This window comes from Natator depressus, chromosome 5, assembly GCF_965152275.1.
Source record: "Natator depressus isolate rNatDep1 chromosome 5, rNatDep2.hap1, whole genome shotgun sequence".
Taxonomy (NCBI): Eukaryota; Metazoa; Chordata; order Testudines; family Cheloniidae; genus Natator; species Natator depressus.
The window spans coordinates 48797941-48814853 of record NC_134238.1 but is presented as its reverse complement, the minus strand read 5'-3'; the positions used below and the strand labels follow the sequence as shown (position 1 = coordinate 48814853).

The 16913-nt window shown below is 43.0% G+C and overlaps 1 protein-coding gene across 2 annotated transcripts in view; it reads left to right on the top strand.

Annotated features, from left to right (window-relative positions):
* FCHO2 (FCH and mu domain containing endocytic adaptor 2) overlaps positions 1–16913 on the top strand; it is a 242751-nt gene that overhangs the window by 40417 nt on the left and 185421 nt on the right. For both annotated transcript variants that reach the window (XM_074952749.1, XM_074952748.1), the window contains exons 3-5: positions 3075–3149; positions 7560–7701; positions 7794–7946. In XM_074952749.1, the coding sequence (XP_074808850.1) occupies positions 3075–3149; positions 7560–7701; positions 7794–7946 (370 nt within the window). The remainder of the gene's footprint in view (positions 1–3074; positions 3150–7559; positions 7702–7793; positions 7947–16913) is intronic.

The window sequence follows — 16913 nt, the reverse complement described above, 5'->3', positions numbered from 1 at the left end:
AGCCTGATTTTTCCAGTCCTTTGTTCCTGTAGAACCTAATGTGGCTGGAACATTAGACTGGAAGAGTTTTCAACAAAAACAGTATGCAGCATTCTGGGTTTTTGAGTACATAAGCCGTGGCCTCTCCACTTTGTCACCATTGGGGATTTCATGCCAGTAATGTGTTGGATGGAAACTTCTATTTTCATTGTCTTTGGGGAACATGAAGTTTTTCACTTGCTGTGGCCCATGCAGTACAAGGAAGTCCCTCAGGCTGCTGCTCAAGTGGGTCCACAGTCCTGGATCATCTCGACTTAAGGAACTAAACTCAGCAGCAGCTGTTTCTTGTGCCTCCACCACACTCTTCTTTGATCTACACTTTTCTTCAGGAATGTGCATGGTTACATCCATTTAAGATGGAGATATGGATGCTGCAGTAGCTGCCAGGTCACCTGCACTCTGACTAACTGGAAGATCAGGCATCTCCTCACCACTCACATCCTCACTGGGGCCAGAAGACTCACCGTGAACATTTGTGTCTATGTATCTCAGGAGAGCTCCTTCCTGCTTAGATAGAAAAGCTTCCTTTGCTTTTTCTTTTTCTGAATGCTGCCCCAGAGGGGCATTTTCTTCTTTCACTCACGACTGCTGTTCTGTGCCAGCTATCGTGGCTCTCAACACAGAACTGAAGGGGACAAATAAGCAGGCTGGTAGCAGGGCCTGAGTGAGGGAAGATATCAGCATCTTAAGGGCCTAACTGGCTTCTGCTACTTTAGTTGACTGCCTGTTCTCCTCAAGTTGGTTCAGGGAAACAGCAGGAAACAGGAAGCTCCCTGAGAAGCTGGTGTTAATCAGTCCAGGCTCCTGGGGGTGCTAGAGAGGTACGTAAGAGGCTCCTCCTTCTTTCTTTCCCTGTAGCTCCTGCTGCTTTCTGTTATTCCCTCTCACCTTTTCAGCCTGCCTGTTATGTCTCTTGTGCCCTCCTTCCTCCAGCACAGCACTCAACCATCTCTGTGCATCTAGAGCAGAGAGAATACATATGCACCAGCAGCAGACACAATTTTCTACACTCTGGGTCCCAGTGGCGCCCCTCCCCCTCTCCCCCATCTGGCACCTGAGGCAGCTGCCTCAGTTCGCTTCACGGTAAGGCTAGCCTTGTATAAAAATACGTAAGCACACATATTAATTATCTTTGGGCAGGACTATACTTAAAAAGCTGCAGTGCTTTAGTGAAGATGCTACTACACTGCATAGTTAATCCACTTCCGCGAGAGGCGGTAGCTATGTTGACATAGTGCTGTCTACATCGGGGGTTAGGTTGGTATAACTGCGTCTTTCAAGGGTGTAGATTTTTCATGCCCCTGAGCGACATAGTTATAGTGATGTAAGTTTATATTGTAGACCTGTCCTTTCTAATGTGGAATAATCAAGGACAAATTGTTCAGCCATACAATTAATAGAAGAGCAGAAACATCAAAAAGGAAAACGTGCAGTGATTGGACGTGCTATGCATAAACGATCCGATATTAAACTGGCAAATTTCTAGTACATAAAGTTTTTAGATTTCATGAAAATATACTCCTTTGTGTTTCCCATGTCACATCAGGTAACGTTAACTTGGTGACTCTTAAAGTATTTCAAAAAAATCTTTTTTAAACTAACATGTTTGTAAGTGAAAAGCCTTTTCTATTGTAGTTTCAAATTTGATATTTTAAATTTCTTCTTAATATACACACACAGTAATAAAATGATGATCTCTTGAAGCCCCTTCCTTTAAAATGACAATCCAAGCTCTTAATCATAGCAGTGTTTTCTTAGAAAGATATCTGCTGATCTGTTTTTAATGTTCCAGTGATGCCACTTAAAATGTTCTACAGATCTTGTATTTTTTTTAATCCTAGGTAAAAGATCAAGTTTTTGACCCATTGTTTTATTTGAATTATAAAATGTATTTAATGTAGCCCCTTCCCTATCAGAATTAGATAAAAACTGAGTCTAGGCTGGATTTTTGTTTTGGAGGGTAGGGATGAGACAGAGGGAAACTCATATACAGAGTCTTCTCCTCCCTAGTCATCTTACTGGGAGTTGAATAGATTGATCTTTATGCTCTCTAGTGAAATTTCTCAAGTGATTACTTCTTCCTTGGTCTCGTATTACCAAAGGAAATGCCTTTGCCTAAAAAGTCCCACTAGAAGGGAAAATCAGAAACCACCACTTCAGCAGTGAACAGCTACAATCAAGACAACTGGGTTGGAAAATTCTATAATCTTCCCCACAAAATTTCAAAATTTTAACAATTTATCTAATAAGTAGGAAAATAAAAAATGTCAGCTCTTATGAGGCTTACTTGGTTTCAAAGGAGATTAACTTAGAAAATGAGGGTGGAAGAGAATTCAGTATGTGCAGATGAGCTTCTCTAAAAATATTTCTAGGTCATTCAAACAAAAGCACTCTAAATACCACAATGACATTATTCCTACCATACTGTTACTCCAACTCCAAACAACACTTAAAATCACAGTATGCCATTCTAGCGGTTCAGAGGGATCTTAGAAGATGAGCCCGTTCTTAAAATTTCACTTTTAAATACCTTTTTAGTGCAACTTACTTCACCAATGAATGTGATTGCTTTGTTTATATTTAGTATTTGTCTATTTGAGTGTTAAGTATCTTGTAAAAGCATGTGTTACAATTGCACTACTCTGTAGATCAGAAATTTATAGTACTAAAACAGCCTTTGGCAAATCATCCAGCAGTGTATGGAGGCAGAATGGCTCCCCCTTCCCACCTTATTGTGAAGCTCTTGAGACAGTTTGATAAAGAGTTAATAAGAGCTGAGTTTCTGCAGTGTTTGTAAGCATCATTCTGCCACACTAATCACCATGTCTGACTTTTAGCACGCAAAATCTAAGTTGGTGGTGGATTTTATGAGGGTACGTTGAAAACACTGCCTTTGTCATTTTAAAATAATACATGGTAAGCTGGGTTTCCTTTACTGTACCTTTAAAGCATATATGTTCATGGATCCTAATAGCTTTGATTGTGATTTGGATTACTTAACATTAGGGATTTTGTATGTTTTTTGTTTTTAACAGGGCTACAATAGAGGAGGTATATTCAAGGTCAATGACAAAGCTAGCCAAATCAGCAAGCAATTACACACAGCTTGGGTAAGTTAATATGTGTATAAAAGCAAAATTATTAATCTCTGTATGCAACATTTATGCAATTAAGATTTTAACCTGAATGTTGCATTAACAAAATTAAAGTTCTAGTAACAGCCTTAACTCTGGAATCTTTTAAAATGCATTGTATCACAATAAGGCTTTTAATTACATGATTATGCACCAGTTATAAAATCCACATGGCTATATGAAAAAAGGATTATAGAAAAAGGTTCAGTTTAAATATAAAATGGTTCACAAGTCCATTTACTCATACAGTCTTACTGGAGGAACAGTTATGGAGCTGGCTGTTGTGGCTCTATAATTAAGGTTGAATTCCATTTTGTACTTAAAGCAGGGATTCAAGCTCTTCGTTATGTATGAAAAATACAACAGTTCTTCCCCAAAGTTACAGCAGGTACTCTCTGAGTACAGATTGAATTTTCAGAAAATTCAGAGTAAATTTGTTGTTCAAATTAAATTAAAAGTGCATCCTGTAAGAAATGTAGCATCTGTGTAAGTATTTTCTTTGTCCTGAATTATCTTAGTAACAGAAAAACAGAGTCTTCAGCCCTTCCATATAGGTAGAATTCATTGAAATCTTGTGCATAGGCTGTATTTAGGAAATTAAGTTGAAATTTAAATTAATAGTTGTATCTAATTGTCATTTAGCTAGAGACAGGGTCAGATCAATAGCTCAGTTAATTATTAAGTGGGTCCATTGTGTTGTCAAAGGTAACTCAATCACCATCCTTCCTTTTTATAGCTAATTTGCTTGCAACAATTCTGTTGGTTGTGATGAGCCAGTGGTGTGATAAAACTGGACAGAATCACCAATACATTTTGGCTGCTTTGCATGCAAAGTAACTGTAAATACAGCTTAACAGGGCAGTGCTCTCTAGCTTATTTGTGTAGCTCTTGTGTGCCAGTGAATCTGTTCTTAAAAGTTAAAAAAAATTTGCAATGATTTATGCTTGATATTACACCATCTGTAGAAATATCACATGCAATGTTCCCTGTATATTTTTACATCCATGTGCGGAATTCATTTTGTTATGTGCACCAATATGGAGGTGATGTGTGGTGGGGGTGAGGCTGAGGGGTTCGGATTGTGGGAGGGGGCTCAGGGCTAGGGCAGAGGGTTGAGGTGCGGGGGACTGATGGCTCTGGCTGGAGGTGCAGGCTCTGGGGTGGGGCCAGGGATGAAGGATTTGGGGTGCGGGCTGTGGCGGGGAGAGAGGACTCCCCCCAGCCCTCTCTTGCTGCAGCAGCCCGGGGCCAGGGGAGAGGAGCCTTTCGCCAGCCGGGGCCTCTCCCCACTGCACACCTGCGCAGCCCTTGATAGTCTGCTGCATAGCCCTTGATAGTCTGCTGCGCAGCCAGGCAGCTTAGAGGGAACTTAGATCACATGGCAAGATTCTCTGTAGGTGTCATGTTGATTGATCAGGTGTCAAGGTTCCTTCCCCACTCTGAACTCTAGGGTACAAATGTGGGGACCTGCACGAAAACCCCCTAAGCTTATTTTTACCAGCTTAGGTTAAAACTTCCTCAAGGTACAAACTATTTTACCTTTTGCCCTTGGACTTTATTGCTGCCACCACCAAGCGTCTAACAAATATATAACAGGGAAAGAGCCCGCTTGGAAACGTCTTTCCCCCCACAATCCTCCCCAAACCCTACACCCCCTTTCCTGGGGAAGGCTTGATAAAAATCCTCACCAATTTGCATAGGTGAACACAGACCCAAACCCTTGGATCTTAAGAACAATGAAAAAGCAATCAGGTTCTTAAAAGAAAAATTTTAATTGAAGAAAAAAAGTAAAAGAATCACCTCTGTAAAATCAGGATAGTAAATACCTTATAGGGTAATCAGATTCAAAATATAGAGAATCCCTTTAAGCAAAACGTTAAGTTACAAAAAGACCGAAAAACAGGAATAGACTTTCCATTCAGCACAGCTTATTTTATCAACCATTTAAACAAAACAGAATCTAACGTATACCTAGCTAGATTACTTACTAAGTTCTAAGACTCCATTCCTTTTCTGTTCCCTGCAAAAGCATCACACAGACAGAGAGAACCTTTGTTTCTCCCCCCTCCAGCTTTGAAAGTTTCTTGTCTCTTCATTGGTAATTTTGGTCAGGTGCCAGCGAGGTTATCCTAGCTTCTTAACCCTTTACAGGTGAAAGGGTTTTTCCTCTGGCCAGGAGGGATTTAAAGGTGTTTACCCTTCCCTTTATATTTATGACATCAAGCATGACATTTTTAATACTTTTTTAAAACTCCAAGACAAGGGAAAAAAGTTAAGGTTCTATGTTTGACAGTATATATCAGTATGTTCAGGGTAAAAAACATTAGAGGTGTTGTAATTATCCCCAAACCAACCATTACAAACCTAGGAAATTCAGTTAAAGTTTACACTCAGAAGAAACCTTAACATGGTGTAAGGTTTGAATGTGCAATTAAGACACCGAACAACCTTAACTCTTCCCTGTAGTGATGCCATAAAGAGGGAGAACTATAAAAATCAATTTAACCAGGGTTTACAGACACTTTTATATGCATTAAATCACACCTTAATGTAGATTTTTGTCTTGGAATATATTGAAGAAAATATTTCCTTTCAATTATATTATATTGTGTTTTGCTGGGTGATGATTGTGGGGGTGTATTTGTAATTGTACAATAGTATTACATAAAGATCCTCTCAGGATAAGGACCGTATTGTGCTAGGCACCATACTAACAAAACAGAACAAGATCCTTGTAACTGTAAATGCAACTTAACTTGGCAATGCTCTCTACCTCATTTGTGGTGCTCTCGTGTGCCAGTGAATCTGTTCTTAAAAGTTTAAAAAAAAAAAATGAAACGATTTAAGCTTGATATTACGTCATCTTTAGAAATATCATATGGCAAGAGTCACTGTAGATGTCATGTTCAGTGTTCAAGTATAACATTTTTAATACAACAGTACTTTTTTTGAATTTTAAGATGGCAAAAGTTAAGATGGTTTGTTTGAGAGTATATATGAATATATGAGAGTATATATTGATCCATGCTCCAGAGAGTTGATAGTCGGAAAAGGTAGGATGAATAGAAACAAACAACGAAGACTGCAAATTGTCAGAAATACAGAATGTGTTAATTACAATCCCCCTTGCCTTATAACAAGCACCTAACGCTTAGTCTGTCCTGGTGCCATAGCTAACTTGTACTGATTACCCAAGATATTTTCCTTCCTCCTTACAGAAATAGATTCAGCCTCAGTCAGGAAGAAAAACAAAAGTGTGAGGAGAGGGGAAATGTGGCCGTAAATGTCCGAAGACCCTGCTCATAGCTACTTCCCCAACTCCATGACGGGAGAGGCTCTCAGCTATGCGTTGGGAGATGGGGGAAGCTGTTGTAGAGGGAAAGAATATTATAATGCATATTTGCAGGGATACGCTAACAGACTTGAACATTAATTCTGAATCTCCTTTTTAGTACTGCAATCTTAACATGGTACTACTGTAGTGTTTGTATTTAATTCCTTATTTTCTTAATGACAAAGATAAATTTTTTCAGTTATTTCATCAAACTTTGCCTGCATTTATTTCAGTCTCTGATCATCACCGCATCATTAATATGGACTATGATTTTAAAGATATCTAAAAGAAAAAAAATCTGCCCCAGAACAGGCTTGAGAAATTTCAGTCCAGAAGGTTGTTTTAGAAAGTCTAAGCCACTGAATATAAGATCTTAAACTTAAATATTATTTTTGCCAAGTATGTTAAAACAAGGGTTTTCTTTTGAGCTTTTCAAGTTATCTGATAATGAAAAAAGATTTTCCTGTGATTTCCCAAAATTTTTTGCTATAGGCTAAGATCAAGCATGAGGTTTCAGCCAAACAGGTAATTTTTCTGCATTATAAGTATCTAAAAGTCTCGTCCCATCCTTAGTGAGGTTCTGCTCTGAAAACAGCCAGCCTCGCATGTTCAATTTGGCTGTGAGTCCACATGGATGTTTTACTTGCAATATCACCAGTATGATTAGTAACATCTGTTCAATTCTATTATTCGGTGGGTTTACGCGGGTATAACGGACTGGAACTTGTCCATCGTAAGTACAAGATATAAGACTTAGTACTTGATTCTGATCTGTTTTATTTATGTTGACTGTGCATGGTTAACAGGAGTAAAAAGCAGTAAACATTTAATTTTGTCTTTGAAGTTAGTAGGGAGGACTTTGAATAGGAAAAGGAATAGATTTGAATAAGAGTGTGCCATTTTTATATCATTAGTCTTAGAGGAGAGTGCACTTTATAAGCATATCATCAATACCTCAGGGTTCTATTATAAAATTGTAGCTGGTTTTAAAAAGAAAAAAATTGAATTCAACATTAAATAATGTTTCTCTTCCCTGTAACCTTTATTTTTAGGACATTTGCTCCAGTTTGGGATGTTTTCAAAATATCAACAGAAAAAGTAGCAAGCTGTCACTTGGAGCTTGTCCGGAAATTACAAGAGCTAATAAAAGAAGTGCAGAAGTATGGAGATGAACAAATCAAAGCTCATAAAAAGGTTACTCACTCTCCATTTTGTGTGTTTTCAGTTACTTGTTACAATTAAAGTATTAAACTGGTCATTTTTGACAAGTATGTAATATTTGACAGACTAAAGAAGAAGTTTCAGGAACTTTGGAAGCAGTGCAAAACATTCAAAGTATCATTCAGGCCCTACAGAAATCAAAAGAGAACTATAATACTAAGTGTGTGGAACAAGAACGTTCGAAAAAGGAAGGAGCAACACAAAGAGAAATTGACAAGGTAATTTTGCAAAGTCTTATTTAAATGCAGTGTTTTGTCAAATTGTTTAGTAATTTATGATGCATTTTGTGAGCTGGCTCATTATTATTACTTCAAGAGAAATATTCAACATCAAAAATTGCAATAGATAAGTGTAATCTTTCCTGTTTCATGTGAAACAGTGAGTGCCTGTTAGTAACCAGTATTTTCTCAGTGCCTTGTCTCTTGATTAATTGAATTCTTCACTGTTAAATGTTGTGCAAACTATGTTTGTAGTTTAAACACATCATGCAGTTTTGAGGGGAGGGGTTTGTTGGTATTTACTGAAATTGGATATAATCTTTTCAGCACCTACTACATCCTTTTATTAAATTGAGTTCAGTCAAATATGTAAATACCAAATTTCCTTATTTTAAGATACATGAGTTGAGATTGTGCTTCTGTTTGCTTAGTTGAATACACTTTTTGCGTTAGTCTGATATAAGTAGTTATTTACTATTATCCTAATGCCTGGATACAATCAGAAAGTTACTGATAGAAAACATTCATTCATTTTTCTTTTAGCTTCATTGTCTAAGATACTAATGACCTCCTAAGCAATTTTCCTGTTTTTCTTTAACAATTTAATTTTTTTCTGTAAGAATGAAATGAGGATGAAAGGGTAGATTTTTAATTCTGTTCCAGGTTGGAAAAAACGGGCCTGGCCAAAGATACCATTTATACTGAAATGGCTTGAAGGGGTATTAAACTGTTTAAGTTCTGTTATGTAGTTATTAGTCTATTATGAATCCTAGATATTTGAAACAAAGAGAGGTACTGGTTAACCTTTCCAGCTAGTGAGAAATTGAATAGTAGATGACATTGGATAACCTCGTCTCTGGAGAACAGTGCATACTGAGGATAAATTTCCCTCTTCTAGGACCCAAAGTAGAATCCAGTTTACCACAAATGTGAAGTCTGACAGGGTGGAGAGCCTATTTGTGCTCTCAGTTGGTTCAAAGGAAGACAAAGCTTCGTATCATCACTTTTGAATTGTGGCAGTCATGCTAGGCCTGTTAATGTTTCAGGACTTAATCAAAGGAAGACACATACTCAGAATTTCACAACACAGCAGTAATGCCAAGGTGGCAACTGGAGACATAGGTTGTATCTATATTGCAAAGAAAAACCTGCAGCACTGAATCTCAGAACCCAGGTCAATTGGCTCAGGCTTTGGGACTAAAAATAACAATATAGATGTTTCCGTTTGGGCTAGATCCCAGGCTCCAAGGCCCTCCTCCCCTTGCTGGATTTCAGAGCCCAGGGTCCATCCAGAGTCCATCCAGGGTCCATCCAGAGCAGGAACGTCTTCACTGGCATTTTGAGACCTGCAACCCAAGCCCCACAAGCCAGAGTGAATTGACCTGTGGTCTGACACTTGGTGCTGCAGGCTTTTCATTGCAGTGTAGATATGCCCTAAACTTGTTGAAGAAGGTCCACTTTCATGTTCTCATGGGCAGAGGTGATCCTCCTTTCGGTAAAATATCTCCACCGCCCACCCACTTAACTACACAGTGGACTGGTTCAGTAGATCAGAAGTGCTCCCAGCTCTGGGGTCGCTGATGTTGAAAGGAGGAGAAACCTGGGCATGGATCTGATCTCAATTTAAAAAAAACAAAATAAGAGTGCCGGTTGATTGTGTACCTGCTGCAGAGGAAGGAGAAATCTACTGACTTTTCAAAGGATGGGTTTGCCATTCCATGTAGTTTTCCTTAGTTTATGTATTCCCTTCCATTTTCCTCTGGACAATTAAGAGGTAGTCTGCAATTCCCAGACTAATTCTTATTGCTCCAAAATGATGAAGAAGTTTTTGATACATGGATCTCTTAATCCTGTCCCAAGGGAACAAGGTCCCTCTTCTTCTGTCCCACCACTTTTTTGGCAGACACCAGCATCTGGATCTAGAAACCCAAAATCTTTTGGCCCTGGTCTGTGGCAAGACACCATAACTCCTTTAGGAGTATCTCGGACAGGGTAGCCTTGATGGTATTTTATTCATGCAAAAAGAGTACCTCCTTTGCCTACCATTTGGCGCAGGCAGTTTTCTCTTGCCTGGTGCAGGCCAAATGATCTCTGCTAGATGGACTATGATACATTTACAGGGGACTAGCCCCCAGCTCTAAAGAAGCCCAAATGTTGGGATTTAGCATCCTAAAAAAGTGATTGGATTGGGGGACAGTGAGATCCTTTCACTTGTTTTGTTTCTTGAAAGTTGTGATATTTCGCTGCCTCCATTCAGATCCCCTGTTTTAACTCTGGAGTGTTAACCTCGTTCAACAGTGATTATGTGAATCACTGTTTGACTATTTGAGGCCCTCCACTTATTGGACTAGAGTTTTCTCACCTTCAGTGTGGTTTTCTTGCTGACTATCCCTTTGCTTCAGCAAATAGGATTGCTGGCTGTCCTCTCACCTTAGATTTTCACTGATGACAAAATTGTCCTTTGAGCTTGTCCTAGTCTTTAGACTAAAGTCATCTTGTCTTTTTACTTGAACCAGGACATCTCCTTTCCTAGCTTCTGCCGCAGCCCAGGAACCTAGGAGGGAAAAACCATAGTTTACCTAGGTAGACTGGAACTCTGCAGGAGGGCAAATTTAGTTGATGCACTCATCAAAGGCTCGATGAAAGGACTTAAAGGTTTCAAGGTATATTATAGCAGAATAGATAAGATCTAGTGTCCAGGATGGTTACATGTCTGTGGAAATGTCTTGTACGCTTAGACTCAGAACACTCAAGCTGTGTAATGTCTAGTTTGTTAGTTGAGAGTTATATGGGTGAATGATTCAAGCAAAAGCCGTCATTTGGCACACTCTCCAAATCTTCACTAAACACTAGTGACTGTTCAAGCATTGGCTGAATACACAGCTGCGTGAAACAGTGCTCCCATTAGGAGCTACCAACTCTGCCTTTATTATGTTCTCTTTTATTCCATTTTACTTAAGAGTACGCACTCAAAAAACTTCAGAGACATGTTACCAAAGGTTGTACCAGTCAGCTCTGGATAGGGTGGTCTCTGACCACCTTAGCAGGACAAAATATATCTTTATATCACAAACATAGGGAAACAGTTGTTACCAGAAGACAAGTAATGTGCTCCTCTGTGGTGCAATAGTGGGTATCTACTAAAAGTTCATTGTACAATCAAACATTGAACAGATATTGTACTGAGGCATCTGAAAGGAAAGTATTTGAAAAATCTTATTACAGAATTGGGTAACCTTAAGCAACTATCTGACACTAAAATCTTAGTACTAGCTTCTGTTATGGTTTCATCTTGCTCCCTGTTATGTTAGCACAAACTTCCTGAACTTCTTCATTTGTAATGACTTTACAATATTTTTTTGACCGACAGCCAAGTTTTTAGTTACAGTAAATCTACCAAATGGAGTCCCAACAATTGCTGAGTAAGTGTGTTTGTACACACATGCAAACATCCTGCTTGTAGAACTCTAAAGATGTTTGATTATTTGCTATTCATTTGTTCAGTAATTTTCCTCAGTAAGTTTCACAAAGTAGTTAAGTTTTCCCTCTTCAAAGCACAAATTGCTCTTCCTGTGCTTAGGTCATACATAGTTATGGGATAAAGAACCTTGATTTTCGTCTGTATTATAAACCATAGCTGCAGTATTTAGACTGTTAATGTATTATCTGCTGTTTCAAGTTTAAATCATTTTTTAAATTTAATAAAATAAGTCTTAGTTTAAAAGTCTTATAACTTGACATTTCTTTGCTTTTTAAGGATTTGCATTGGGGAGATTTCACACTTAACCTTAATTTCTTTTAAATCAAGTGTTTGTTTATGGAATATTGTGAGTTTTTAATACTGCAGGTACAGAAGGGTATTTGGGAAGTGGAGGGCAGGAATGTCCCCTTCCTCTCTTTGCCAATGGCTTGTGGAGATACTAAGGCAGGGATTAATGAAACATGGGTCAAGGGATTAATTGTGTGTCAGGAGTGGGAGGGGGCTAGGGCTAGGGTTGCCACCCATCCAGGATTGTCCTGGAGTTTCAGGAATTAAAGATTAATCTTGAATTAAAGATTGTCGTGTGATGAAACCTCTAGGAATACATCCAACCAAAATTGGCAACCGTAGGCGGGGCTGGTGCATCCCATTTCTACCCTCTTTAATTCCAGTACAGTCGTGTCTGTTTTCTTGATGTGTAGGAGAGCCTGTTGAGTGCCATTTCTGCTATGCAAGACCAGCCATGATTCCTCAGAGTGGAGAAATTTCTGTCTATACCACAGAGCTTTGGCAAAGCTGGAAAGCCCCAGTACCCTTAGGGTACATCTGCACAGCAAAAAAGGCCCACATAACAAGTCTCCGAGCCAGAGCTTGGCTCGTGCTGCAGTACTAAAAATGACTAGGAAGATGTTTGGGCTAGGGCTGGAGCCTGGGCTGAGACACCCTCTCCCGTCACCAGGTTTCAGAGTCTGGGCTCCAGGCTGAGCCAAAATGTGTACATGGCGATTTTTAGATGCGCAGCACACACCTGAGTCAGTTGACTGGTGCACTGAGACTTGCAGCCATGGCTTGCTTGCTTGCTTTATTTATTGATTGCTGTGTAGGCATACACTTCATTTCTTTTCCTTTGGAGTCCTGGCTGCTACTTCCCCTGATTGAACTGGGGTTTACGGTAGACTGTCGTCCTCAGTTTTCAGTCTTGTTTTCGAATCAGCACACAGAATGTAACCATCTTTTTCTTGAGGACATTCTGTCTTTAATTCTTTTGGTAATGATAGAGAATCTCTGTGTCCTAATGAGGCTGAAAGGATGGAAAATGATAAAATACAGGCAGGAACTGATCAGAAACAGTCAAATAAGAGTCCCATTCAATTACATTGTGTAATGGCAGACAGCTAAAAGGAGAAGTTTTTAAAGTGCTTATATACCAATGCTAGAAGTCTAAAACATCAAATGGGTGAACTAGAGTGCCTCGTATTAAATGAGGATATTGATATAATAGGTTTCAGAGTATCAGCCGTGTTAGTCTGTATTCGCAAAAAGAAAAGGAGTACTTGTGGCACCTTAGAGACTAACCAATTTATTTGAGCGTAAGCTTTCGTGAGCTACAGCTCACTGCATCTGATGAAGTGAGCTGTAGCTCACGAAAGCTTACGCCCAAATAAATTGGTTAGTCTCTAAGGTGCCACAAGTACTCCTTTTCTTTTTATTGATATAATAGTCATCACAGAAACTTGGTGGAATGAGGCTAATCAAATAGGATATGGTAATACCAGGGTACAAAATAAGTATCAGAAGGACAGAACGGGTCATGCTGGTGGGGGAGTGGCATTATATATGAAAGAAAGCATAGAATCAAATGAAGTAAAAATCATAAATGAATCAAACTGTACCATAGAATCTCAATGGATAGAAATTCCATGCTCTAATAATAAGAATATAGCAGTAGGGATATATTCTCGACCACCTGACCAGGATGGTGATCGTGACTGTGAAATGCTCAGGGAGATTAGAGAGGCTATTAAAATAAAAAACGTAATAATAATGGGGGATTTCAGTTATTCCCATATTGACTGGGTACATGTCCCCTCAAGACAGGATGCAGAGATAAAATTCTTCTTTGAGTGCTTGTTCACGTCCATTCCACATTAGGTGTGCGTGAGCGTCGGAAACTTTTTCCCTTAGCGGCTCCCGTCGGGCTGGCGGGGCCCCCTGAGTGGCACCAGTGCGCCATGCATATATCCCCCTGCCCCCCGACCCCCTCCAGTTCCTTCTTACCGTCTGTGGCGGCGTTGGAACAACCTCTCTCTCGTGTGAGAGCAGTCCCTTAGCCTTTCTCATAGATAGCTGTTATCAGTTAGTTAGCATACCTTTGTTGCGGACACTTAAGTGATTAGGTGCTTGGAGGCTTCCAGCACCCGCCGCGGGGCATGCCGCACGTCCATACGTGCCGCAAGCCTATGCTAGTTAGTGACCCCCACGGCTCGTGTTTGGGGGAAGAACATCAAACTGAGCAGTGTAAGATTTGCAAGGCATTCAAGCCAAGAAAAACGAAAGAAAGAAACTTTCGTTGGAAGCAGTTGTTGGGGGAAGCCGCATTGCAGCCACCGGGCCTGGAGCTCCCAACGTCGGCTCCGGCTTCCTTGGTGCGTAGTGTCCTGGAGCTGTCAGGAGACCTGGCGCCGGCTAAACACCGAAAGCTGTTGGCCCCAGAGCGCCAGACTAGGCCCCAGCACCGCTCGTCCTCCCCGGTGCTGTCCACAGCACAGCCAAAAGGAAGGCGTGGACGTTCCCCACATAGGAGGCCGGCACCTTCCAAGGCCCCGAGCACCGATAAGAGTGGGAAGGCTGCTGTACCGGCGCTGGCACCAGTGGCTTCAGCACCTCAAGTCCCACTGAGCCCAGGTCCAAGTGAGCTCAGTGCGGATGATGGGCTCGAGGACTTAATGGATCAGCTCTCCACGCCTGGCACCTTTGAGGCTGCAAAGGACCTCACTGAGCTGTCGGCGACGAGCCCCCTCCCGTACAGGGAGAATCCTCCGGCACCCATGCCACGGGTGCCGTCGAGGGGTAAGCCAGCAATGGTGTGCTGTTCGAGGACACCGTCCCGGCATCGGTCCCGGAGTTGGTCCTGGTTGAGCTCTGCATCTGCGGACTCCCAGTTACCCGCAGCTCAGAAGGAAGTTGTGGTACTGGGACTGAGTCGGCGCGAGGAAGTAACGGAAGAGGCATGACGCTCTCCAGCACCAACTATAGACCAGCACCAGGAGGAGTCGAGACGGCCCTCGCCGGAGGACTCCCACAGATGCCGGTCCTGGTCCAGATCCCGGTCCCGGTCCCAGGGATATTGGTACCAGTCTCACTCCCGTTCTGTTTTGAGCCACTCGTTGACCTCCCGCCAGCACAGATTGTTGGCACCGCTGTGGCCTTCGTGGTCGTCGCCGCCACAGTCCGGCGCCGACTCCGGCCATTACAGTTACTCGCACTGTGCTCCGGACAGCAAGGACCCTCAGACAAGGTGGCACTGCAATGGGGGCCGCCAGGTCATTGGCCCTTCTGGACTCCTTGGCCCTATCAACAGTGCCAAAGGGACCTGTCCACGGCGAGCTACTCAGTGCAGCGGTCCTGGTCCCCGCACTAACGCCCGACGGTGCTGGAAGCTACAGTATCCAGGCCTCCAGCATCCCCCGAGGATAAACCGGAGAGACCAGCACCGAGTCCAGTGCCGCCCCGAAGTCTCCCGCCCCAGCCCGAGCCAGAGGCCCCTCCCATGGGAGGAGGGGAGCAGGAGGACCAGCTAGACGGGGTTGAGCAGCTGCTAACCTCCTCGTCATCCCCGGATGAGGCAGTGGCGGGAACAGCGGTGTCCGGCCTTCCACCCATAGACCACAGAGCCCACCAGGAGCTACTGCGTGGGGTCGCCCAGAACTTGGGGTTGCAGGCCGAGGAGATGGTTGAGCAGGAGGACCCCATGGTGGACATTTTGAGCCCTGAAGGTCCATCTAGAATAGCGCTCCCGCTAATTAAGAACATTCAATCAAATTATAAGACTATATGGCAGACCCCGGCCTCCAGCGCTCCAACGGCTAAAGGTGTGGAACGCAAGTACTTTGCCCCATCAAAGGGCTACGAATTCTTGTTCTGCCACCCAAGTCCGTGGTCCCTGGTGGTCTCGGTGGTGAACGAAAGGGAGTGTCATGGACAACAGGCCCCGGCACCTAAGACCAAGGAGGCAAAACGCCTGGACCTTTTTGGCAGAAAGGTGTACTCGTCAGGGGGCCTTCAGTTGAGGATTACTAACCAGCAGGCCATCCTCAACAGGCATAATTTTAACTCCTGGGCGGCGGGGGGGGATGTTTTAAGGACAACCTCCCGCAAGGTTCCCAACAGTTTACGGCCCTGGTGGTTGAGGGCAAGGCAGTAGCTTAAGACCTCTCTCCAGGCCTCCCTGGATTCAGCAGACACGGCGGCCAGAACAATCGCGTCGGGGGTGGTCATGAGGCGCTCGGCATGGCTGCAGGAGTTGGGCCTGCCGCATGAGGTCCAGAGTATGCTTCAGGACCTCCCATTTGAAGGGTCCGGACTCTTTTTGGGCCAGACAGACGCGAGGCTGCATAGCCTCAGGGACTCGAGGGCTACAGTTAAGTCGCTGGGTATGCATACCCCGGTGACACAGAGGAAGCCCTTTAAGCCGCAGCCTCCCGCTCAGCACCAGTACCAGCCTCATCATAGGCATGAGCCTTACCGTAGGCGAGGCAGGGATAACAGGCGATAACGCAATAATCACAACAATAATGCGCCAGTTCAGAACCAAGGTCAGCACAAATCCCAGCCAGGCACTAAGCCAGGCTTTTGAAGGTGCGCTCGAGGACAGCGTACCAGACTGGTCACCGGATCCGTCCCCTTGTTTCCTGAACCACCTGGCCCGTTTCTCCCGTGCGTGGTCCAGCATTACGTCAGACCGTTGGGTCTTACACACGGTACGGAACAGGTACTTGCTGCAATTCTCTTCCTTCCCTCCCTCCCACCCCCTTTCCCATCCCTCTTCAGGGACCACTCTCACGAGCATCTCCTAGAGAAGGAGGTTCGCTCTCTGCTAGAGGCGGGGGCAGTAAAGGCAGTGCTGCACGGCCTAAGGGGGAAAGGTTTCTACTCCCGGTACTTCCTCATCCCCAAGGCTAAAGGGGGCCTTCGTCCCATTTTAGACCTGCGCGGGCTCAACAAGTTCCTGGTCAAGGCCCAGTTCCGCATGGTCTGTCTGGGCACCATCATCCCTTCCCTGGATCCGGGAGGCTAGTACGCTGCCCTCGACATGAAGGACGCATACTTTCATATCGTCATCCACCCAGCACATTGGCGGTTCCTGCGCTTCACCATGGGCCAAGAACATTACCAGTTTGTGGTTCTCCCATTCGGTCTAGCCGCGACCCCATGGGTGTTCATAAAATGCATGGCAGTGGTAGCGGCCTTCTTACGGAGGCAGAGGA